The 24,574-nt window shown below is 36.8% G+C and overlaps 1 protein-coding gene across 3 annotated transcripts in view; it reads right to left on the reverse strand.

Moving 5' to 3' along the window:
- The window catches only part of GOLGA4 (golgin A4), a 95,343-nt gene that overhangs the window by 65,111 nt on the left and 5,658 nt on the right, over window positions 1-24,574 (reverse strand). Inside the window, exons 2-6 of one of the 3 annotated variants that reach the window (XM_028131281.2) lie at window positions 21,913-22,002; window positions 12,753-12,851; window positions 8,623-8,688; window positions 4,179-4,493; window positions 1,670-1,717 (exon numbers count right to left, since the gene is read on the reverse strand). In XM_028131281.2, coding sequence (XP_027987082.2) covers window positions 1,670-1,717; window positions 4,179-4,493; window positions 8,623-8,688; window positions 12,753-12,851; window positions 21,913-22,002 — 618 coding nt within the window. Of the gene's footprint in view, window positions 1-1,669; window positions 1,718-4,178; window positions 4,494-4,677; window positions 4,768-8,622; window positions 8,689-12,752; window positions 12,852-21,912; window positions 22,003-24,574 lie in introns of those variants that run through there. The other 2 variants (XM_008154170.3, XM_028131341.2) reach the window with 2 other exon arrangements.

The raw sequence follows: 24,574 nt of genomic DNA on the forward strand, positions 1-24,574 counted from the left end.
CAGGCGGGCTGGAGGAGAAGGTGAGGTGGGGGACAAGGGCGGGGCGGAGGCGGGGCCGGGGGCGAAGGGAAACGCGGGCGGGCTGGAGGAGAAGGTGAGGCAGGGGACTAGGGAGGAACGGAGGCGGGGTAGAGTGCAGCAGGAAATCCTATTGCAGGATTTTTCCTGCAACGGGAAAGCTAGTCATATATAAAACTCAAGAAGCTAAAAGAGTAATAATGAAAGATGAAGTAATTCATCCTTTCCTGCAAGGGGGGAAAGGGAGAGGACAGGAGACAGGAGCTTTTCACTAAATTGAAAATTAAACCTGAAAAGTTATGATCTATGGAAACAAAGTAACTGTATATTCTTGCACAATATATAGAGAGGTAAAGAAATAGGGTAATTTGGAGCTTCACTGGTCTGTGTAGATTAATAACAATAAAAAACAGAGATACAGACAGGTAGGCAAATGGTTTGCTTTATGGTCCAGAAGAGTATGACTGGGTTGTATTTGTGGGGCCTGGTAAGTGAATAAAACAAAAACCAAAGGCTTTTTCCCATAAAGCCATAAACACAGGTTTTATTTGGTATAATATAAAATTTTTAAATGCAGGAAAATGCAGTGCTGAGAGAGATGAAAAATTGCAGTGTGTTATTTACAAGCACCCGCTCTGCCATCTAACAACCAGGAAGGGATCCCAGCTCTCCTCCCTATCGCTTACAAGCTGTGCAACAATAAACAAGTCGCTATGCCTCAATTTCCTCACAGGAGAGGTTTAAGGACTAAATACACCATAATGCCTGGCACCCAGTAAGAGCTAAATAAATGTTAGGTAGTATGAACAGTACTGATAATAGTGTTGGCAGTACTTATAATTTTCATTTCATTGGGTCTAATGAAAGGATGTTTGTCAATTTAATAAAGAGGTTTCTAGGAATGCCAATATGGGCATGTATAGAGATGTAGAAAAAAGGCAAAAGTTACTGCGTTTTATCTCTAACACTCTTTATATTTGAGACTATGCAACCACAATTCTCTACCGCCACTTAGTGGTAGAAATACATACACCTAAAAATAAAAATCTTTAGACAATTTATAGAAACACAAGCAAGGAACTCACAGAATTTGGGAATAAGATGACCTTTTGAGAATGAATTTATGTAATATTAATAATACAATGAATTAAATCAGAACCACTCCCCCACCAGCTGGTGTGACTCAGTGGTTGAGTGTCAATCTATGAACTAGGAGATCACAGTTCAATTCCCAGTCAAGGCACATGATTCCTAGTAGGGGGGCATGTAGGAGGCAGCCAATCTGTTTCTCTCTCCCCCTCACTTTCCTTCTCACTCTAAAATCAATAAAAAAGTATCTAAAACAAAAATTAAAAATGATGCAACCTGCAAACTAAGACACTTGGAAACATGTCTAAAAGAGCAAAACATGCCTTAAAGCGAAACCTCTGAAGCACTTTAGGGATCAGAAACTGAAAGACACCCATCCCTACCATGTAAGATCTCTGGGATCCCTCCCTCTTCTCTTTATCAAATCTCCAATAATAGTAAAGCAGATTAAATACTTTAATCATATGATTATTACAATTGAGGATTGAGCTATTTTACTATGAGATCCTTTCTAATTTTAACATTATGTATGAATCGATATCACAGCCAACAAATCACTTACTTGTAGCTTTTTCTTCTCTCTCTGAACAGTCTGATAAGCTGTTACAAGCTAAAATAAAGAAAAAGTCATCAATAACATGTCATTCCTAAATAAATGCAATTAATTATTCTAAACTCCACTAAAGCATCTTGTTATAAAAGTCAAAAATAAATAAATCATAATAATTCTTTTACATAACAATTCAACCTAGTTAGATGTGTATATAGCCAAGCTAAATAACATAGGAAACATAGTTCTAAAAAATAAAAGGAGAACTCAACTCTATAAAGATAATAAATCTCCTTTTGATTTCACCTTAGACATGTACTTCTTTCAATATCAGGACCTAACTCATAGGTGGGAATTAGAGCCAACTCGCCTAAAGGCAGAAGACAGCTCAAACAATAGTCATAGACCAGTACCATCAGCAACAGCATCTCCTGGGAGCTTGCTAGAAACTGAAATTATTGGGCCCTACCCCAAACTAACTGAATGGGAATTGGGGGAGGAAGAGCAGAGAAACACAGGAATGTGTGTTTTAACAAGCTCTCCAGGTGATTTTTTGCTTGACCATTGATCTCTAAAAGTTCCTTTTGGTTATAGGACCTGTGACCATGGCTGTGTAAAAATCTGATGAAAAGAACTCATAACCAACAGTTGAAAACTGGTTCCTAAAGAAATGTTTAACCACGTAATCTAACTATGATATTTAAACATTCTAGCACAACTTGGTGAAATTATATATTAACAAATCTTTTAAACCTGTAAACCAAGCATGTCAAACTCACAGCCCACAGGCTGCATGCCTCGTTTATTTGGCCTGTGTCAGCCTTTAAGTTTGGCATGCTCGCTATAAACTATATAGCACTACTCATCTGAAAGCTAAGCACATGGCCTCAATTTAGATCTTACTTTAGAAGTGCTAGTGGCCTGTGAAGAGATAGGCTGCAGCTTTAGGAGAAAGAACTCCCCTATTCTGAGCCTTGCCATTTTCCTTGGAAGGCTGCTCTGTGCCCCTAAATGCCTCTACAGAAATATTGAGTGAAGAGGCAGATAGCATCTGCAACAGAGGTTATGAATACAAAAGAACACACAAAATTCTATCTAAGACTAGGACCCTCCCTTTCTTGTTACCTTAAGACCAGATAGGGGAGGAAAGGTAAAGACAAAGTCTATGGGCTCTTTTCCCTAATGAGCTGCATAACTCTGAGGTAGCACAAATATCAGAACAACCAGAAAGACATAGAATCAAATAGGACTCTGTCAACTGCTACCTATGTGACCTTAAGCAAGTTACTTAATCTCTATGATTAAGTCTCTATGAGTCTCTAACCCCTATTCTACAAACGAGAGTTAATTGATATCTACTTCACAGAGATGATGCAAAATTAAATGGCACCATAAATATAAAATGCATAGTGTCTTACACACTTAAATATTAATTTACTGTTGCCCCAGCTTCAAACTTAAAAGCCATGAATAAGCTAATGGAAATAATATAAATTTAAACAAACACAAATCAAAACCATTATTAAGTTTGATAGAAATAAAAAATAAGTTTTAAAGGAAAAAGTTGCCTGATTTCATAAGTGCCTCCTGAGATACATGGCTTTCGTGCCCTGTTTACATCTCTGGGTTCCAGCCAGCCTATAGCTTTTAGCCTTATAATTCCTTCCTAGTTTGCCAGTATTATATAGTTTTTAAAAAATACTTTATATATTTCACCTAGGGGTTTTTGTTCTTTTTGGCTGCAGAGTAAAACTACCCATATTGTAGCCATAATTGGAAATAGAAGTTATGGCTAACTTTACATACTAACTTTGAATTTTATTATTCATTAGTTAAAATTAACTACAATGCTGCTTTACAAACTGCTAAGACAATAAACTGTTAGGCATTGTAAAAAAATATAATAAGCCATAGGCAACTTGCTGTAGAAAGGTTTTTCCTTAGGAAACATTGTTTCAACTGCACAAGATGGGGAGAACTAATACAATTCAACCTGAAGGGAAGATGCTAAAAAGAGAGATGGGCAACACTACTTCCTCACTTAGACCAAAGAGTGTCATCCTCAGGGGGATAGAAGGCAAAATTTAAATGTAGGTACAATGAGAGTGAAACAAATGTGTCAGAAAATCAAACTACTTAAAACATAATTGGGGTCTGTAATAATGAAAATCTGGTTAGCAGAAGAGGTCATGTTGCAGCCACAGCACTTAGATGAACAAGGGAGAGGATGTGAGGAGGAAAGATGATGAACTCTGCACTGGGCGTCCAAGCAGAAAGGCAGAGTGTGAGAACTAGAAGGCTACAGATAATAAGCTCCAAAACTTTACTAAAAGTCTTGCCACAAAAGACCAGAAACACTGAAAGTCTTTAACTAGATATTGCCAGAGATTAACCAGCATTAGTAGCCAGCATATCTAAGGAATTGAGTTCTGCCAACCACAGGTATAAAAGCCACACAGTAACATGAATTAGAGAACAAGGGGAAGAAATTTTCCTGTAGGCAGAAAAGGCATGCTCCTACCTCAGAATATTTCCCTTTGTAGCTATTCAACCTTCGTTCCATTCTTCGCAACCACTGAATCAACTGTTCTTTGTTGAGGCTGTCGAAGTTCCCTAGCGAATCTTCAGCCTCGCTCTCCATATCAGAGGGTGGATCAAAGGTGGCAGCAGAGAGGTCCAGGTCAAGTCGATTCAGGGATTCTCTGGAAGACGTTCGTACCAAAGACTCTTTTGAAGAAGATCGGAATAGAGATTCCTTTATTGGACTTCGAAACAAAGACTCCATGGAAGGTACCCGGAGCTGGAGTTTCTGTGCAAAAGTCTGTGTGTCACCTGACTGTAACCAAAAACCACAGAATATGTGGGTTAAAAATACACATTTAGACTTCTATTATTCCCTATCACCAGCAATAACCTATTAAAAGCTCTAACATATTCAATTAATATCCCTGACATTTAACATAATACATTGTTTTCTGAAAAATAAGAGACACCTGGTTATTTCTGAAAAAGTGCTGGACCTGGAATCAGAGGACTGGGGTGTAGGTCCCAGGTCTGTCACCGAGCAGTGGAATGACCTTCACTAAGTCACTTCCTTTCAGTCTGCACATCTGTAAAAAAGAAGGAAGCCTTCTGTTCTCTTGTCTCAAATCTCTTACCTACAAATCTGCCCGTTACACTGTCACCAGTATGATAGTTGCAAGAGGGAGGGGGTGGGAATATGGGTGAAAAAGGTGAAGGGGAACATAGTCAATAATATTGTACACAACAGTTTAAGTGAACTGAATTTTTCTCAAGACTGAGACTGGTTGAACGAGATATATAACAATTTACCAACCCAACTCCAGGGAAGTTTCAGAAGAGGGAACTATGGGGATTCAGAATGAGTCACCCCAAGATATGCCTCTGTGCCTCTGTGGTATGCCAACTGTTTTGAGCTAAAGGCAACTTTAACAGCAGGCCCAAGAGAAAATTCTACCTCTCCCTTAACTACCTAGAACTTGAATTAGGGGTCTTGCCCATAAGAGACTATCAGATAACCTCTTTTGACCTATCCATAGGGCAGGACAAACTCCTGTTTACCAAGCATTTTCTCTTCTTCTCATCCTGCAATGTCCCTGTGAAGCCCCCCATGGCCCCCTACCTCATTCCTAGCTCAGGATGTCTTATATGCCCATGTTTCCTTTCTATCTCTGAACCTGCATAAGAGGTCTCGGGCTCTCTCATGTATGTGGGTTCTCATACACATGTATGTATTACATTTGGTCATTTTCTCTTACTAAAAATAAATTTTAAAAATAATAATATTGTGATAAGTTTGCATTGTGACAGATGATTATTAGACTTAAGTGTGGTGAACACATTATAAGGTATATAAATGTTGAATCACCATATTATACACCTGAAATATATACCAACTACAAATAAATAAATAGCACCCCACCTCTTAAAAACAAAAAGTAAATATTGAGAGACAGATAGAGGCATGTATACGTAGATAGGTTTGTGATAAAATAAGTACAGTGAAGTATCAATGATAAAATCTAGGTGGAGGAACAAAACAAAACAAAAAATCTAGGTGGAGGGTATATAGCTATTCACTTTAAAGTTCTTCCAACTCACATATGTTTGAAAATTTTTGTAATTAACTATTGAAAAATAAAAGGGCAGTATTCAAAAAACAGCAACAAATAATTTAAAATGCAACTTTAATACTGTAATTTATTTTATATTTAAAAATTCATCCATGGTTATCAAAAGAATTTTCCTAATAATTAAAAAAATAACATAAAAACTGACATTTAAATCCCTGTATTTTGCTCTAATGAATATAATCAATTCAGTTCTCATTCTGTTTTAATAGCATACAAATTCAAATGAGGCAATACATGGTAAAAAAAATATAGCTAGAGTGATGTTTTGTGTCTAGCAATGATAATTCCATAGTATTATCAGTAACTAGCCACTGGTCATTGGGAAAATAATTCAAAATTTCATGCCTGGTATCTCATCTATATAATAAGTGAGTAATGCTAAATCCTAGATTCCTCCTAAACTGCTAAAATACTAACACTATGATTCAATAAAACCATTTTATAGCTTCTCAGATAAATGCTCACATACTACCTATGGTTTTGTAAAAATGTATTTTTCTCTATTGTGAGGTGGCATGTACTAATTATTTTCAAAGATCTGAGTTTTATAAGTCTGTTTGAAGTAAAAGGTCAGCTCTCTGCGTTCTCTTTTGGAGATAAATGAAGAATCAATTTCTTTAGCTGAGTATTATAAACTGCATTAAACAATTTAAAATTTAATGGTATTTGCCGAAGCCGGTTTGGCTCAGTGGATAGAGCGTCGGCCTGCGGACTGAAGGGTCCCAGGTTCGATTCCGGTCAAGGGCATGTACCTTGGTTGCGGGCACATCTCCAGTAGGGGGTGTGCAGGAGGCAGCGGATCGATGTTTCTCTCTCATCGATGTTTCTAACTCTCTATCCCTCTCCCTTCCTCTCTGTAAAAAAATCAATAAAATATTAAAAAATAATAATAAAAAAATAAAAATAAATAAAATTTAATGGTATTTAATAGAAATTTTTCTAAAAATACACACTTTTCTGCCTTCTTAAATAAGGACAATGAGTAAACCTTTAAAATGATGTCCATGCCACAATTATTATATTGTGTGCCAAAATTATTAATTTACACAAGATGTCCTACCCAGTATTAAGAGGGTCATAGACAGCTATGCCTTATGAACTCCTGGGCTTGTTTTTACCATCTCTTCTAGCTTGGTATTAATTCTGATTTCTGCTGTCAAGATGCCCAACCATAATAAGCATTCTACCCCCTTCATCCACATACACTGTTCCTAATTTGCTAACAACCAATACCCAATTTGTCAGAAATCTGTTTAAAGGTAAATAGACTCTAAGTGAAAACATCTCCTTGTTATGAGAATTAAATGAGATCATATATATAATGGTTAATAATGCCTGACACAGAGTAAATACTCAGTAAATGCTATCTTACTTTTTTAGGGAAATATTTGTTGTTGTTTTTTTAAAGAAAGTTCAAAGTCTTTAGTGAGCCTTACTTTCTGAATATCACCCATGTTCATTATTCAACTTAATTAAAACTTAAGTCTCTCCCAAATGGTTATCTTTCATTTTACTTTTTGCATTTGTAACTGTATTTAGTCTTTTTAGACTATTCTATAAGAGAAGGAAAAAAGTATTCCAAAAAATATTCTTTACTAATATTCCTTAAAGATCTTTGGATCTGTCCAGTACCATATTATACACCTGAAATATGTAGATTCGTGCCTCTCAATTTTTACCCTTACCTCATGGCACCTAAAGAAAATGATGTATTTGTAGAAGACTTGGGATTTAGTGGGGATGCTGCTCAAGGCCAGAGCCCACAGGCCCAGGGACTCAGATTATGGCCAGAACCTTATCAGCCTTCCCCAAAGGATCTCAGCTCATAGGTGACCTTTTTATTTTTATTTTTTTAATATATTTTATTGATTTTTTACAGAGAGGAAGGGAGATGGATAGAAAGCTAGAAACATCGATGAGAGAGAAACATCGACCAGCTGCCTCCTGCACACCCCCTACCGGGGATGTGCCCACAACCAATGTACATGCCCTTGACCGGAATTGAACCTGGGACCCTTCAGTCCACAGACCGACGCTCTATCCACTGAGCCAAACCGGTTTCGGCCACAGGTGACCTTTTCATGGAATTTGGGAAGCTGTAATTTATACATTTGCTAGACAATACTTTAGAATGTTTAGTCTACATAATTTAGTTCATAAATCACTTAGGTCATAAATTGTATACATTCATGCTCCAGATTCACAAAATTAGAAATGTTATTTCCCTACAAAAGAGACTCCTGAGAATAGCCAGGTCAATGATAATAATCATCACTAAAGCCAATGTACTAAACAAATGTTCATTTCAGATACTGCCATCATTATTATGTTTTTCATGAATTTTTTCTTTCTTTTTTTGGAAGGAGTCCAAAAATGTTACTTAGCCCCAATCTCCAAATAACTTTTGAGTATCAAATATAACCTAAATTCTCTATTAGCACATTTAAAAGCAAACTTTAAAATAAATTTCATTTTTCATAATCCCCTTTCAAATTATGTAACGTGACCTATCTTTCAATATGACTTCCTCTATTTTCTTTACAACTATAAAGTCAGATTCCTTTTTTCAAAATGTTTACTCTTTACCACCATTAATTTTTTAAATGAGTAATAACAGAATCTTATATGACTGGTATATATATAAAAATCACATTTTTTCCCAAGAAACCATCAACAAACCTGGATTTACCACACATGTTGTATCAAATGTTTGGACATCACTGTTCCAATGTAAAGTCAAATGCTACTAAAATAGATTGACCAACACTCTGAAAGGACTTGCCATTTTTTTAAATAAAATGAATAACATACCTGAGGAGTCACCAGTTCACTTCCATTAATACTGTCCGGAGATTTTGTGGCTTGGAGAGATATATTCTAAAAAGAACAAAGAAACATTGTAAAGAAAAGGAAAAAAAGACTAAAGTTTTAAAACTGTTAGGAACAAAGGCCAAGTACCAAGCCCTATTAGGTACATTTATCAAACAAAATTAGTAATTGTTCATTTATTAGAATGTCTTCATGCAAGGCAAAACTAGTATGGTAAGTATTTTAGAAAATTCATTTTGCTGCAATATATATAACTAAATAGCAAAGATTAGTATGTAGCAAAACTTATTTCAAGCTAATCGCATACCTTTCCCATTATAATTCCCCAGTTTTACCCCCACAACAAAATTAACATAAGGGTTTCAATTAGCTAAACTCATTCAAACAGAAATCTATCGAGAAAAAGAAATAATATCAATAGTTCCCTACAATAAAAGAATATTCAAATTAAAGTTATTTGGGCTAAGCTCTGAAAATTATCTTGGTAACAAGAAATACAAATGCCTCATTCATTTGAAGCCAACAGTATAAATGACATTGTTGTGACAATTTTCAGAAAAACTTATAATTACAAATAATCTTATTCCACATGTGAATGTTTTAATTTTTTATCCTGTTCATATGACAAATGCTCCAAATTAAGCAACATTCTGCTGATTACATCATAGTGGCATAGGTCCTATGATAATGGATGAGATTCTTTGATATTCAAAATTCTATATTGCATTCATAATACACTAAGTAGCTAACTGAAATTACAGCTTTAGAAGTAGCTCATGATAAAATAACTTCAATTCTTTTAACAAAAGCATTTGACCAAATACTAGCCACTACCAGTATGTTTCAATAACTTGGTCTTTAAATAGCACATTTCCCCTACAATTCTACAGCTGACCAAGAAAAGGTCAAATATCTGATCTTATTCTAAAATACAAGCGAAGGCACTCAGCTTTGCAAAAGTGTTCTCAAATTTTTGAGCTCTCATTAGGTATTTGATACTAAGAAATTGTTAATTTTTTAGGTATGATAAATGTATAGTGGGTCTATATTTTGTCTTTATCTTTTAGAAATATATACCAAAATATTTAGATACAATAATAGTTCTGAAATTTGCTTCAAATAATCTAGTGGGGATGAGGTGGGGATAAGCTGCATGTATGGAGAGGCTGGTAATGGTATGGTTAGGGAAGTGGGAAGGGATCCTAATAAGATGGGCATGAGTTAATTGTTAACACTGGTAATAGACACTATAGGAGGAAAAGAATTCTTATACCACTATTGCTACTATTTCCACTTTTGTAATATGTTTAAATTTTTCCCTGATAAAAATGTAAATACCTTCTCCCTCTAATGTAAAAAGTTATCAAATTTTACTAGTCCAAGACATTTTTTTTAAATTAGACAGGAGAGAAAGGTTGGAAGAACTTAGTAATTAACTTGTATCTTCCTGTTCTCTGCCAATGCAAAGAATTAAAAGTTGTATACATGGCATATATTTGTATAACATCATAAGTAATGTTTTCTAGCCCTAAAAATATACTACAAACTGTAAAATAAAAAAACATTTTATAGGGATCAACAAATCTCTCAGCCAATCAGTACAGTGAAAAGCAATAGTTAAATTATGCGGAAAGGAAATGAAAGAACTCCATAAGATATATAGGTTAGAAGAAATAGTGGCAAGAGAGTCCGTATTCTATTTTAAGTAAATTACTTGACACATGATTGTAGTCCATACAAAAAAAAGCTATTCTACGGTGGCTTGAAATATCACCCTATCAAACACAGCATAACATTTAAAAACCTTTCCTCCCTGTGTAATATTTCAGTTTATATGTTATACCATACATCTAAATATAAGGAAGACAACTAAGGGAAGTATTGGCCTATGTTTCCCTGAAATTTAAATTAGGAATCTCTAGAAGCAAAATTAGAGATTTTGTCACTACCTGTAATGCCTTCTCTATTTCTGTCTAACAAATGCCCTTTTTTAATAAAGTTTCATATGATTTGCCTGAAGGACTAACACATTCCCTACATCTGTATTTTCTTCTATTAAGCCTTAATTCCTGTGTGTTGTAAGTGTACTAGTATGTTGATATTTTTATCTCCATATTAACTTATAAAATCTTGGAGAACAGAAAACCTTGCATTTTCCTCTTGGTCCCAGGACCGTTAACATCTTGAGGATTGGTAGTACAGGCTCAGTAAATGCTTGTTAAATCCTATACAATTACTTCCTTCAGTGAAAGAAGACTTCTGAAGGCTTTCTCCCACACAAAAGCCTAAAGAACTAGCTCAATACAAGTCAATACTCACAGTCATCAATACTTTCTCCTGGAGGCAATTCCTAGATACAGGAAAACTCTTCTAAAGTGCATTTAATTTAAAAGCACACACAGGTTCCCTGACAGATTTGTGTTCAATTATGTTTTGTTCAATATTTATTGGTTGCTGAACACTAAGGATACAATAATTTTTAGAATTACAGGTAAAGATATGTATTTTTTAAAAAAAACTAAATTAAGGAAAAGTCAGCAGCTGGTGAACTCCTAATGTAATGAATTAGGCCCTCACAAAATTCGATAACCTAGGTTATGCTATAGTTTCTCTTTGTTATGTGGGGAAAAATAAGTTTTTATCTGAACAAAACTCAATTTAAATAATATTATAAAGACTTTTAGTCTAGTTAAACTACTTCTAATGCCTTCACTTAAAATTTTTTAGCATTTCTTTCATGATAGGCTAGGACTCCATACAAATTACTTTTATGTACTTACTAGAGGCCCAGTGCACGAATTCGTGCACAGGTGGGGTCCCTCGGCCTGGGCAGCAATTGGGGCAATTGGGGATGCGAGTAGTTGGCCTGCGGGGAGAGGGGCTGTGGGAGGTTGGCTGTGGGAGCACACTGACCACCAGGGGGCAGCTCCTGCGTTGAGCATCTGCCCCCTGGTGGTCAGTGTGCATCATAGCTACCAGTCAACGGGCCATTTGGTCATTCAGTTGTTCAGTCACTTAGGCTTTTATATATATAGATGGAAGTGAGCCTAGGAGAAGCTCTTCTTTTTTAAATAAAAAGTCTCTATTACTACTATATGAAGTGTAAAGCAGTATCATTTTGTTTTTAAATAAGTTGGTAATTTATCTTTAACTGGGATTCCTGTGTCCCTCTCAAACCAGTTTTGAAAATAGTGAGGTGTTACTTGTAGCCAGAACCAAGGAGACCTCTTTCCCTAAGTTCCAAGTGAAGGCATCACCAGAACTCTGAGCTGCTTTCTTTTCTAAAACCAAGGTTAGAATGTAGTTTAGGATTGCTAGTGGCTATATACAGACCAAGTCTTTCCTGGCTGCAGGGATTAGTACAGAAATGTTCCAATTTCATCACCAGCTTAATAAGTTCAACCAATTCTCTTTGTTTAAAAAACAAAAACAAAAAAAATCAATCCTAGTTCAATGTTCAATTTAACACCAAAAGCTACCTTACTGAGCAAACACCTCTAAATTTTAATTTGCTAAATTAAGAAATTAGATACTTGAAGAAACAAGTCCACTTTCCCAAAATTATATACAAGACTCAAAATTATATGAATTCAGTCAGTTGAAAAATAATGAGATCATTATTTCTTTTCAGATATTTAATACACAGAAAACTCGTCCTCTCCCAAAATAAGATGCAATTATTTGTTACCGTAAAATCAACTTACCTACTAAATGTTATTTAATTATGGATTTACACAAATGCATTTTTCCCCTAAAAATGTGAGTCACATTTCAAAATATTCTTGGCCTCGTTTTCTAACAATGCATACCTTTTTAGTCAATGAACAAACATTCCCTAGGAAGAAAACTTAAAAGAGTTTAGATGAAGTGAAGGTAATCTTCACTACATTAATGAAAAGTGTTATTTTGTTGCTGTTAAAGAGTTACCAGAAAACACACCAGCCATCAGAATTCAGCAATTTACTCTTATTTTTTAAAGCAGGGTTAGCAACAGGGCACTGAAGATGCTTTGAGAGATGGTAAGTGACAAGCAACATGAGATTTGTTTCTAGAATTACCGAATTACTTAGCTTCCCCACAAAGGGAATGCAGAAAGCGGTGGAAGGACTCACCACACTGTCAGTCTGTGTTTTAGGCTGTTTGGAGGAATCCAAAGCAAAGATAGTATACTCAGAGAGAAAAGCAGGCTCTGCTATCATCCCGGCTAGTAGCTGTCTCATTCAGTGTAACAAGCAGATGTATAAAAATAAAACAAATGATGAAAAACAAATCATAAGGGCATGTTGCAAAGTTTTCTCACCACACAGCATGCACAACACTATAATGGCCTTGCAGCACCACTACTACCACCGTCGTTCCACCCCCAAAATAATAAGTGGCTGGGAAAGGTCAGGAATGGAGAGGAGTTGAACTATTTAGGATCTCAAAGCCCAACGTTAAACAATTTGCTTATTGGCATATAAATAATATATACAACAGGCACCACAGCACAAAACATGTCATTTGGTATAAGAGTCTATACCAATTAGAACAATACCTGATAAAGAACACAAAGCTTTAGCATAAAACAAATACTGCGCCATTCATTTTTATACATTCAAAAACAGAGCATGGGAGGATAAGACACATAAAACTTTGATTTTTTTTTTTTTTTTGAGAGAGAGAGAGAGAGAGAGAGAGAGAGAGAGAAACACTGATTTCTTATTCTACTCATCCATGCATTCATTGGTTAATACTGGTTGATTCTTATATGTGCCCTGACCCAGGATCAAAACTGCAATCTTGGTATATTGAGACAATGTTCAAACCAGCTGAGCTACCCAGCCAGGGCCAAGACATATAACACTTTAAATAACCATTTATCTGTACTTATATTCAAAAAGTTTTCTCCAAGTCTTGGCCAAGTAGGTCAGTTGGTTAGAGCATCATCCCGATACACCAAAGGTTGTGGGTTCAATTCTCTGTCTGAGGCACATATAAGAATCAACCAATGAACACATAAATAAGTGAAACAACAAATTGACATCTTTCTCCCTCTCCCCTCTCTCTCTCCTCTTTTTCTCTCTCTCCCTTCCCACCTCTCTCTCCCCCTCTCTCCAAAATCAATTAAAAGTATTCTCTAATACACACAGAAGAAATTTTGAAACTGAAATTTATAAGTTTTAAGGATAAATTCTATAATATTAGTTCTTTTGATTCTCTTCCTTGCTTCAGTTTTCTTTCAGAAACAGTACAATACACACCAAAATACTAATAATCATAAATTAAATGTATAATAGATTATAATTAAAATGAACTTCTTGATGGTGGAGATTATACAAATATACATGATAAAACTGCATAGAAACACACACACACACAGTCTATATATAGAAAAGCTTAAGCGACCATTCGACCGGTAGCTACGATGCGCACTGACCACCAGGGGGCAGATGCTCAATGCACAGGCATGGAAACATGGAACAGACTGATGTATCTCAGAGGGAAGGGGGGGAGGGCAGGAAGAGATTAACCAAAGATTTATATGCATACTAGAGGCCCAGTGCACATATTTGTGCACCTGTGGGGTCCCTCAGCCTGGCCTGCGGGAGTCAGGCCAAAACTGGCAATCTGACATTCCCCGAGGGGTCCCGGATTGCAAGAGGATGCATACCAGGCTGAGGGACCCCACCAATGCACAAATCCATGCACCAGGCCTCCAGTGATACATATAAAACTGGTGAAATCTGAATAAGCTCTATGGATGTCACATAATTTACCAATGTCAATTTCCTTGTTTTCACAGTGTACCATAGTTTTACAAGGTGTTACCTTTGGGAGAAACTGGGTGAAGGGTACACAGGGCATACCTAAAAAAATTTTTGTAACCTCCTGTGAATCTATGATTATTTCAAAATACAGTTTAAAAAATCCTTTGAAACATTAATTTAGCAGCTAATGTGAGTTATATTATCTATTATGTGATATATAATAAAGAACCTATCTCAGAAAATAATTATCTATAGCGGGATAGAGGGGGTCAATGGGGGAAAACAGGGAGACATCTATAATACTTTCAACAATAAAGATAAATTCTTTAAAAAATAAAATATTTTACAAAAGGAAAAATATAAATATCTGCAAAAGCTTAAGAGCTTACATTTTTCATCTCAGTACTATAGAGTTATGGGTACTAACTATAGCCTTTACCAACTCTTCATCTGGTCCTACAACAGAGGCCATCTAATAGATAAGGCAAACGTTTTTTAAGTCATTATTTGTGTGTGTTTATGTTAACTGGTATCCTTGGGTAGGATTCAAGAACTAACTTTATACTAAATCCTAAAATTTAGTATTAGTACGAAAATATACTATTATGCCTGTTTGGCTCTTGAGAATCATCAATCCAAGTTTCTACTCTTGCTGCAAGTCTACTGCCCTGGGAACTCAGCAAGCTTTAATGAATGTTATTTTAAGTTAAAGGCTATACAAATTCAATTTTTTAAGCTTCCAAAATTAATTTTTGAAATGAAGTCACTCTTGCCCACACAAGGAAGTAACTTAAAATTGCAAATTTAAGAGTACATTTGAAACTTTAAGAGAAAAACACAAAAGCTAATGAATACCCAGTAGAGAAAAACATGTTGACAAACATTCAAAAGGTGCTGCCAAACAACAATTTACATTCTGGCCCCATAACAAAGCAAGTTACATTAAAATTAGTTCCCACTGACAGCTACCTCCCTCCACTTGTCCTTGTCAATTGCTTCTTATGTTCATGAAAGTCCCACTAGCATTAATTCTCAAATATTCCTCCTAATAAAATTCAACCTCAACTCAATCTCTTTCAAATTGTTCAAATTCTGATCTAATTGTGCTAAGAATTTAATTTGGCTCTTCCTCACTGAGGCCATCAGTTGAACTTAGTGACTGAAGTTGTATGTGCCTAAACATTCATGAAGCTACCTAAAAACTCATATTACATGTGTGTTGAAAGCTTTTAATCTATCCTCCATGTCTGTTGCTCTTAGAAAAAAAATTTTTTTTTTCTTAATCTCTATCTCTGTGTGTTTTGAGTGGGACTACTTGGTATTCTTTTAGAATTCCCTAATTTTCTCTTGAACTGGGACTAGTGTGAGTTTTATTTTTACTTATATTTTTATATGATTTTTCTTTCATTAGTAGCATTTCTACTTAGTTCTTTTTCACATCTACATAGTCCAGTTCTATTTTCCCCCCACAATTTTCTGTTCTTAAGAAAAGTATTAATTCATCTATCTTATTCAAGACTAGCGTTCCCGTTGCAGGAAAAATCCTGCAATAGGGTTTCCTGCTGCACTCTACCCCGCCCAGCCTGCTCTCCTCCCTTGTCCCCCGGCCCCCTTCTCCGCCAGCCCGCCCTGCTCTCCTTCCTTCTCGCCCGGCCCCGCCTCCGCTCCTCCCTTCTCCTCCCCCCGGCTTGCTTGCTTCTCTGCAGCTTTGCTCCCTTCAGCATCTCTTGGCTTCTTTCTAAGCTGTCTTGATATGCAAATTAGCCGCCATCTTTGTTGGGGTAATTTGCGTACTCATCCTGATTGTTTGGTGGGTGTGGCTTGGTTGGTGGGCGTGGCTTGGGTGTAGCGAAGGTGCGGTCAATTTGCATATTTGTCTATTATTAGGTAGGATACTTGTTTTAAAGTCTTTTCCAAATTGCTCTATTTTTTTTAAATATATTTTTATTGAATTCAGAGAGGAAGGAAGAGGGAGAGATAGAAACATCAACGATGAGAGAGAATCATTGATTGGTTGCCTCCTGCACACCCCCCACTAGGGATCAAGCCCGAAACCCAGGCATGTACCCTTGACTAGAATCGAACTTGGAACTCTTCAGTCCGCAGGCCAACGCTCTATCCACTGAGCTAAACCAGCTAGGGTCAAATTGCTCTACCATTTTAATTTCACCTGGAGTAAATTTATATCCCAATTCTTGTTTTTATTGGCTGCCTTTTTACATTTGTTTTAGAATTTTCATTTACAGGCTCATTTTGAGAAAGTATTATTTTTCTCCTTCCTTCAGTGCTCATCCTTCCTTATTCCTCAGTCAATCTTATTCCCCAGGTCCCTCTTTGGGTTTCCTAACCTATGACAATACTCAGGTTATCACAGACTCAATCACTAAACCATTATGAGGTTTGGTTCAGTTCTTAATCATGAGGCCTCCCTATGGACAGAAGCTTCTTATAAGAGGCCACAGAGAGCTCTAGGCAGCTGTCAGCAAAAGCTTTTTTCAACCTCCTTTCACCAGTGCTGGAAGCCCCATTTTAGCCTCTAGCATGTAGCCCTAAATCTAACTCTGGCAGCATAGAACCCTTCCATCCTTTTTTTTCTTTTTCTTTTTTTGGAATGTATTTTTTTTTAATTTATTGATTAAGGTGTTACATATGTGTCCTTATTCCCCCATTACCCCCCTATCCCCGCTTCATGCCCTCACCCCCCTGTTGTCTGTGTCCATTGCTTAGGCTTATATGCATGCATACAAGTCCTTTGGTTGATCTCTCCCTCTTACCCCCACCCTCCCCTACCTTCCCTCTGAGGTTTGACGGTCTGATTGATGTTTCTGTCTCTGGATCTGTTTTTGTTCATCAGTTTATGTTGTTCATTATATTCCATAAATGAGTGAGATCATGTGATATTTATCTTTCTCTGACTGGCTTATTTCACTTAGCATAATGCTCTCTAGTTGCAAATGGTAAGAGCTCCTTTTTTATCACAGCATAGTATTCCATTGTATAGATGTACCAGAGTTTTTTAATCCACTCATCTGCTGATGGGCACTTAGGCTGTTTCCAAATCTTAGCTATTGTAAATTGTGCTGCTATGAACATAGGGGTGCATATATCCTTTCTAATTGGTGTTTCTAGTTTCATGGGATATATTCCTAGAAGTGGGATCACTGGGTCAAATGGGAGTTCCATTTTTAGTTTTTTGAGGAAACTCCATACTGTTCTCCACAGTGGCTGCATTCCCACCAGCAGTGCACAAGGGTTCCTTTTACTCCGCATCCTCACCAGCACTTTTCGTTTGTTGATTTGTTGATGATAGCCATTCTGACAGGTGTAAGATGGTATCTCATTGTCGTTTTGATTTGCATCTCTCGGATGATTAATGACTTTGAGCATGTTTTCATATGGCTCTTGGCCTTCCTTCTGTCTTCTTTAGAAAAGTATCTATTTAGGTCCGTTGCCCATTTTTTTATTGGGTTGTTTATCTTCCTTTTGTTAAGTTGTATGAGTTCCCTGTAAATGTTGGAGATTAAACCCTTATTGGTGATAACATTGGTAAATATGTTCTCCCATGCAGTAGGCTTTCTTGTTTTGTTTATGGTTTCTTTTGCTGTGAAAAAGCTTTTTATTTTTTATGTAGTCCCATTTGTTTATTTTCTCTTTAGTTTCCATTGCCCTAGGAGCAGTATCAGTGAAGAAACTGCTTTGGCATGTCTGAGATTTTGCTGCCTGTGGATTCCTCTAGTATTTTTATGGTTTCCTGTCTTATGTTTAAGTCCTTTATCCATTTTGAGTTTATTTTTGTGTTATGGTGTAAGTTGGTGGTCTAGTTTCATTTTTTTTACGTGTCTGTCCAATTTTCCCAACACCATTTATTGAAGAGACTGCCTTGATTCAATTGTATGTTCCTGCCTCTTCTGTCGAATATTAATTGAGCATAGTGGCTTAGGTCGATTTCTGGGTTCTCTATTCTGTTCATTGATCTATATGTCTGTTCTTGTGCCTATACCAGGCTGTTTTGAGAACAGTGGCTTTGTAATACAGCTTAATATCTGGTATTGAGATCCCACCTACTTTGTTCTTCTTTCTCAGGATTGCTGCAGCTATTCAGGGTCTTTTTTTATTCCAGATGAATTTTTGGAAAGTTCGTTCTAGGTCTGCAAAATATGCCGTTGGTATTTTAATGGGGAGTGCACTGAATCTATAGATTGCTTTGGGTAGTACCTTCCATCCTTAACCAGAGTTCAAAAGAAAATTAAGTCCTAATGCCTGTTCTAAGACATCTGCTAGGATTCATTGTATATAATGAATTAATGTGTCTCCTATGAATTAATGTCTCCTGTTAGGGAAGAGACCCTAAAAAATTTAGTAGCTCAGGAAATATATGTCTCTCTGCCTTAAAGAGGAGGTTCTGTTTCTATCTTCCAAACACTGTTTTATATATAGCTGCTAGTATCAGCACTTATTATTTTTTAAATATATTTTTATTGATTTTAGAGAGGAAGGGAGAAGGAGAGAGAGATAGAAACATCAATGATGAGAGAGCATCATCAATTGGCTGCCTTCTGATCGCCCCTTGATGGAGCCCCCAACCCAGGCATGTGCTCTGACCAGGAATCGAATTGTGTGTGACCTCCTGGTTCACAAATTGATACTCAACCATTGAGCCATGCGAGCTGGGCCAGATGCTATTTCTTGAGTTAGACTTATAAGCACAGAATTTTTAGTATTAAAATTTAGAAATTAGAGATAATTTTTTTAAAACTTTAAAGCAAACAAAAACATAACCTATTGTAAAGAATGATCAAATATCCCTTTCAGAAAGAATTATTTTATCAAGATATATTCACTTAAAACATTTTAAAGCATTCTAGATAAATCCTTTTTAAAAATAGTAATCAAGTTATTTTCAGGGTTTCAACTGTACTGTATGTAAATCAATAAACTACTATAGTATCAACCAATATCCTGGGTATAAGAATGATACCATTAACAGTGATTGTAAAAACAGTATTGGTACTGCAACTTTCATTCAAATTGGTTACATCTATAAACTTAAACTAAGTTCAATACCATTAAACTTAAAATCATAACGTTAAAGAGATGCAATATTGCAAATAATGCACAAAAAATGAGATCTCAAAAGAAAAGTATGCACATTCTTTATACTTTTAAAAAATATGTTTTTATTAATATAGAATGAGAGGAAGGGAGTGGGATAGAGAGATAGAAACATCAATCAGCTGCCTCCTGCATGCCCCCTACTGGGATTCCAGCCTGCAACCCGGACATGTGCCCTGACTGGGAATCGATCTGGTGACCTCTTGGTTCATGGGTAATGCTCAACCACTGAGCCACACTGACTGGGCCATACTTTATACTTTTATACATCTTTGTCAGATCAGGTCAATATATGCACCAAGGACATAGTATCACAGTATATATGCCATTAAGTTTTAATGCAAAAACTATACTATCAAGTGTTTATTTTGCTATCAATATTACTAAATAAAAGTTTTAAAATTGTTTAAAGTAACCTTCAAGACAATTTAGAAATATCTTTCCAATTTTTAAATGTGCCAATGACTTAGCCATCCCATTCTTAGAAATCCATCCTACAGAATAATAGCATTATAAATGTGTGTGTAAATGCTCAGTACAGTACTACCTCTAATAACTAAGATATTCAAGAGAACAAAGTGAGCACTATGGACTGAATGTTTATTCCCCGCAAAATTGATAGTTGAAGCCCTAATCCTCAATGTGATGGTAGAGCCTTTGGGAGGTAGGGATAGATGCAGTCATGAGGATGGGGTCCTCATGATGGAATTTTTGCCCCTTATAAAAAAAGAAAAATGCCCTCGCCGGTTTGGCTCAGTTGATGGAGCGTCCACCTGCGGACTGAAGGGTCCCAAGTTCGATTCTGGTCAAGGACACATGCCCAGGTTGTAGGCTCGATCCCCAGTAAGGGGAGTGCAGGAGGCACCTGATCAATGATTTTCTCTCATCATTGATATTTCTATCTCTCTCTCCCTCTCCCTTCCTCTCTGAAATCAATTTAAAAAAATAAAAAAGAAAGAAAGAGACATAAGAGCTGCCCCTCTCCCAATTCTCGCACACCTCCACCTTTCCCTAGGTACATGCACCAAGGAAAGATCATGCTAGGATATAATAGTAAGATAGCTGTCTGCAAACCAGAAAGAGGGCCCTCACCACAGAATCTGCTGACACCTTGATCTTGGGACTTCCCAGGGGCACATGTGGGAGACAACCAATCAATGTGTTTCTCTCACATCAATGTTTCTCTCTTTCTCTCTCCCCTTCCTCCCTTCCTTCCACTCTCTCTGAAAAGCAATGGAAAAAATATCCTCATGTAAGGATGAACAACAAAAACAAAACAAAACAAAAATACATATATTTTTGAGGGCTATGTGTCCTCCTCTATAGTACCACTTCAGTGGTACTATAAAGAGGAGGAAAGAAGAAAATACCAAAAAGTCAGTAATCTTTTGGGGGAAAGGAGAGGCAGAACTTTAGCTGATACTGTCCTTTTCTAGACCTGTGGGGTGGTTACATAGGGATTTACTTTGTAATAATTCATTGATTTGTGCATTTATCATTTACCTTCTTTTCTGTTATCTGTGTCAAACTTCACAAAAAGTCAAAAGGTTGAAAAAAATCTAAGCTGAGATACGGTGCCAGGTGCAAGTCACATGGAATGAGTAAAGTTACTTCACAGTTTCCAATCACTAGCTTGAAACTATAGGACTCTTCCCCATATAATGCAATTGAACAAATTGTTATCAAATTATTCTAAAAACTTCAAATATTAAATGTAGAGCATATTATACTCTCCAATTAAGATTCTCAAAGAAAACACACTTTACAAAAACCTAACTACTATTTGCAAAAAAGAATACAATACCGCCCAGCTGATGTGGGTCAGTGGTTGAGCATTGACCCAGGAACCAAGAGGTCACCAGTTCGATTCCCGGTCAGGGCACATGCTCCGGTTGCAGGCTTGATCTCCAGTGGGGGCCATGCAGGAGGCAGCCAATCAGTGACTTCCTCTCTCATCAATGTTTCTTTTTTTTTTTAAACATGTTTTAAATATATTTTTTATTGATTTTTTACAGAGAGGAAGGGAGAGGGATAGAGAGCTAGAAACATCGATGAGAGAGAATCATCGACCAGCTGCCTCCTGCACACCCCCTACCAGGGATGTGCCCGCAGCCAATGTACATGCCCTTGACCGGAATCGAACCTGGGACCCTTCAGTCCGAAGACCGACGCTCTATCCATTGAGCCAAACCGGTTTTGGCTCATCAATGTTTCTATCTCTCTATCCCTCTCCCTTCCTCTCTCTCTAAAAATCAATAAAAAAGTTTTTTAAAAAATAAAAAGAATACGCCTCAGAATTAAAAATTGACCTGTCAAAATACTTTTCCATTTTGTTATCAACAGTAGCATTACATTTTAAATTAATAAGTTTCTTGTGAGAGGTTTATTAAAGAAGAAACTTAAGACTTACCTCTCTATTGGGTGTACCTTCATCAAATTGCTCTGTAAATGAAGATGTCCTGCTCCTGGTTCCTGTTGGTGTTGAAGAATTGGAGGAAGCCTAGATTTAAAAATTATTGCACAAATTAGAAAGACATTGACTAGTACACTATGTGCTGAATAGTCATTCTCTCAATCCATGATCAAAGAACCCAGGAAAAGGAAAAGAGCAAATACATGAAAACAGGAAAGGATAACTAACACATAATCAACTAGGAAACCCAGGCTACCTACTGGGTCCTTGGTCTGACTCTGCTAGCAACCAGAATTATGATGTTAGCTAAATTAACTTTTAGAGGACTATGTGTCCTCATCTGTAAAATAAGGTTGTGATGGTAAAATAAGATGGTAATATTAGAGGAAACTAAAACCAGTTGAGGAGTATATGAAAACTCTCTGTATTATCTTTGCAACTTTCCTGTAAGTTAAAATTATTCCAAAACAAAAAGTTCATTTAGCCCTGGCCCATGTGGCTCAGCTGGTTGGGAGTTGTCCAGTGAACCAGGAGGTTGTCAATTAGACCTCCAGTCAGGGCACATGCCCTGTTGTGGGCTCCATCCCCGGTGCCGGTGCCAGTGCCGGTGCTGGGTCGGGGGCATACAGGAGGCAGCCCATATTTCACTCTCTCCCTCTCCCTCTCCCTTCCTCTCTTTAAAAGTCAATAAAACTATTCTTTAAAAAAAAAAAAAGTTCATTTAAAAAATGCAATTGTCAATTCCATCTTTAAAGTGCCTTCCAGATCTAATACGCAATACTATGAAATGCACAGGTAAGCATCTCTCTAGTAAAGGGCCTTGCTTTGAGCCTACCTTACACACTACAGCTTGATAGTGAGAAGCCAGTCTATTTTTTTTTCACTAACTAAAAAGTTATTTTTTTATCATTATTGTTGAAATGATTACATGCCCTTTATTTCCCCAATTGACCTCTTCTACTCCACCACCCCACCCCAGGCCTTCACCACCCTACTGTCAGTGTCCCTAAGTGCTTGTATACACATACAAGTTCTTTGGTTGATCTCTTCCCACCTACCCACCCTCCCCTGCCTTCCTTCTGAGGTTCCACAGTCTGTTCCGTGCTTCTATGTCTCTGCTCAGAATGTCCACAAGAGGGTACTATTGCAACTCCAAATTAATCTATAATAAAAGTTTAATATGCTAATTAGACCATACGTCCTTCCAGACAACCTTCCAGAAGAAGCTGCCATGGCGGGGCGAGGCAGAGGTAGCTGCTGCCACGGTGGGGGCTGAGCCCCTTACACAAATTTCATGCATTGGGCCTCTAGTACAAAATAATATTGAATGTAGTGATTGCAAAATAAAATTTTAAAATAATTAAATTTTTTTAAAAGACAGGTGTCCAATAAATGGTGTTGGGACAAATGACCATCTATATGGTGGGAGAGAGACACCAATCAGACCCTCACTATATTTTTTAGGGCTATGTGTCCTCTTCTATAAAATATTAAGCTATATTACAGCTTTAAATGATCTTTAAAAATTAAAATATAAAAGAATATATGAGAGTATATTTCTATAATCTCTGAATAGGACAAAGATTTTTATGTCAAAAGCAGAAATCAAAAGGAACAGTTTAATTGGGAGGAGTGGGAAACTATCAAAAAAAAAGACAGAAATTTAATATCTTTTTTTCCCTAAACAGTTCTTTTAACTCCCTAAGTTAAAACTCAGAAAACCACTGACCCAGTCTTCTTTGCACAGAGGGCAGGTGACCAAAGAACACACCCACATGAGTCAAAAGTGAGTGATGTGAGGAAATAAACATTGAAAACTAAAGTTCACCAGCTGAAGAGTATGGAGATGGCTTCATGTAGTTGTACACAGGAGCTGTGCAGGGGGAGACTCAATGCTGCTGCCCAGCTGAGGCAGCTGCAACATTCTTCTTAGTGCAGCCCCCACGTATGGCTGGACATAGCAATCAGCCCAGACTTTTAGGCCATCCTGGAAATCTGTAAGCTACCAAATATTCTTTAATAAATTCCTTTTCTGCTTAACTAGCTTACAACTAAATATCCAACACACACACACACCTTCTAAAAGATGAACAACAACAAAATCAACAAGTGATAGATGAAATTAACTATATGCAGAAGTTACCTTAAGGAATAAGATAACCTTTCCCAGGATAAAAACTGAAACAGTAACATCTTAACATTTTAAACAAGAAAATGTTTGAATGTGAAATGAAGCGGAAGCCTAACCAATGTCTTAAATGTCTAGAAAATGTATTACTAAAAGTCAATATTGTGCTTAGAAAATGGGAATGGAAAGCAGTGACTGGATAGTGTTTATCCAGGACTGAGACTAAAATGCAAAGAGCACTTCAGAAATAGTTTTCACTGAAAATGAGAGAAATTCAATAAATCCTTCCTACACCCAGAGCCATAAATTTCAAATCATGCCCACTTCAAAGGCTGTAGATACTTCAAAGGCTGACACGATGAGAGGGAGGAGCTCCATTTCTATCTACTTTTAAATGGTCATATGTAATATCTCCTTTAATAAAAGGACCACTGAGGGGGGAGACAAAAAGATAGGAAAGTAACTAGGAAAATACTACAAGACTAGAAGGAATAGCTCTTGACCTCTCTGCTGTGATTCCATCATCTCCAA

This window comes from Eptesicus fuscus, chromosome 18, assembly GCF_027574615.1.
Source record: "Eptesicus fuscus isolate TK198812 chromosome 18, DD_ASM_mEF_20220401, whole genome shotgun sequence".
Classification (NCBI taxonomy): Eukaryota; Metazoa; Chordata; class Mammalia; order Chiroptera; family Vespertilionidae; genus Eptesicus; species Eptesicus fuscus.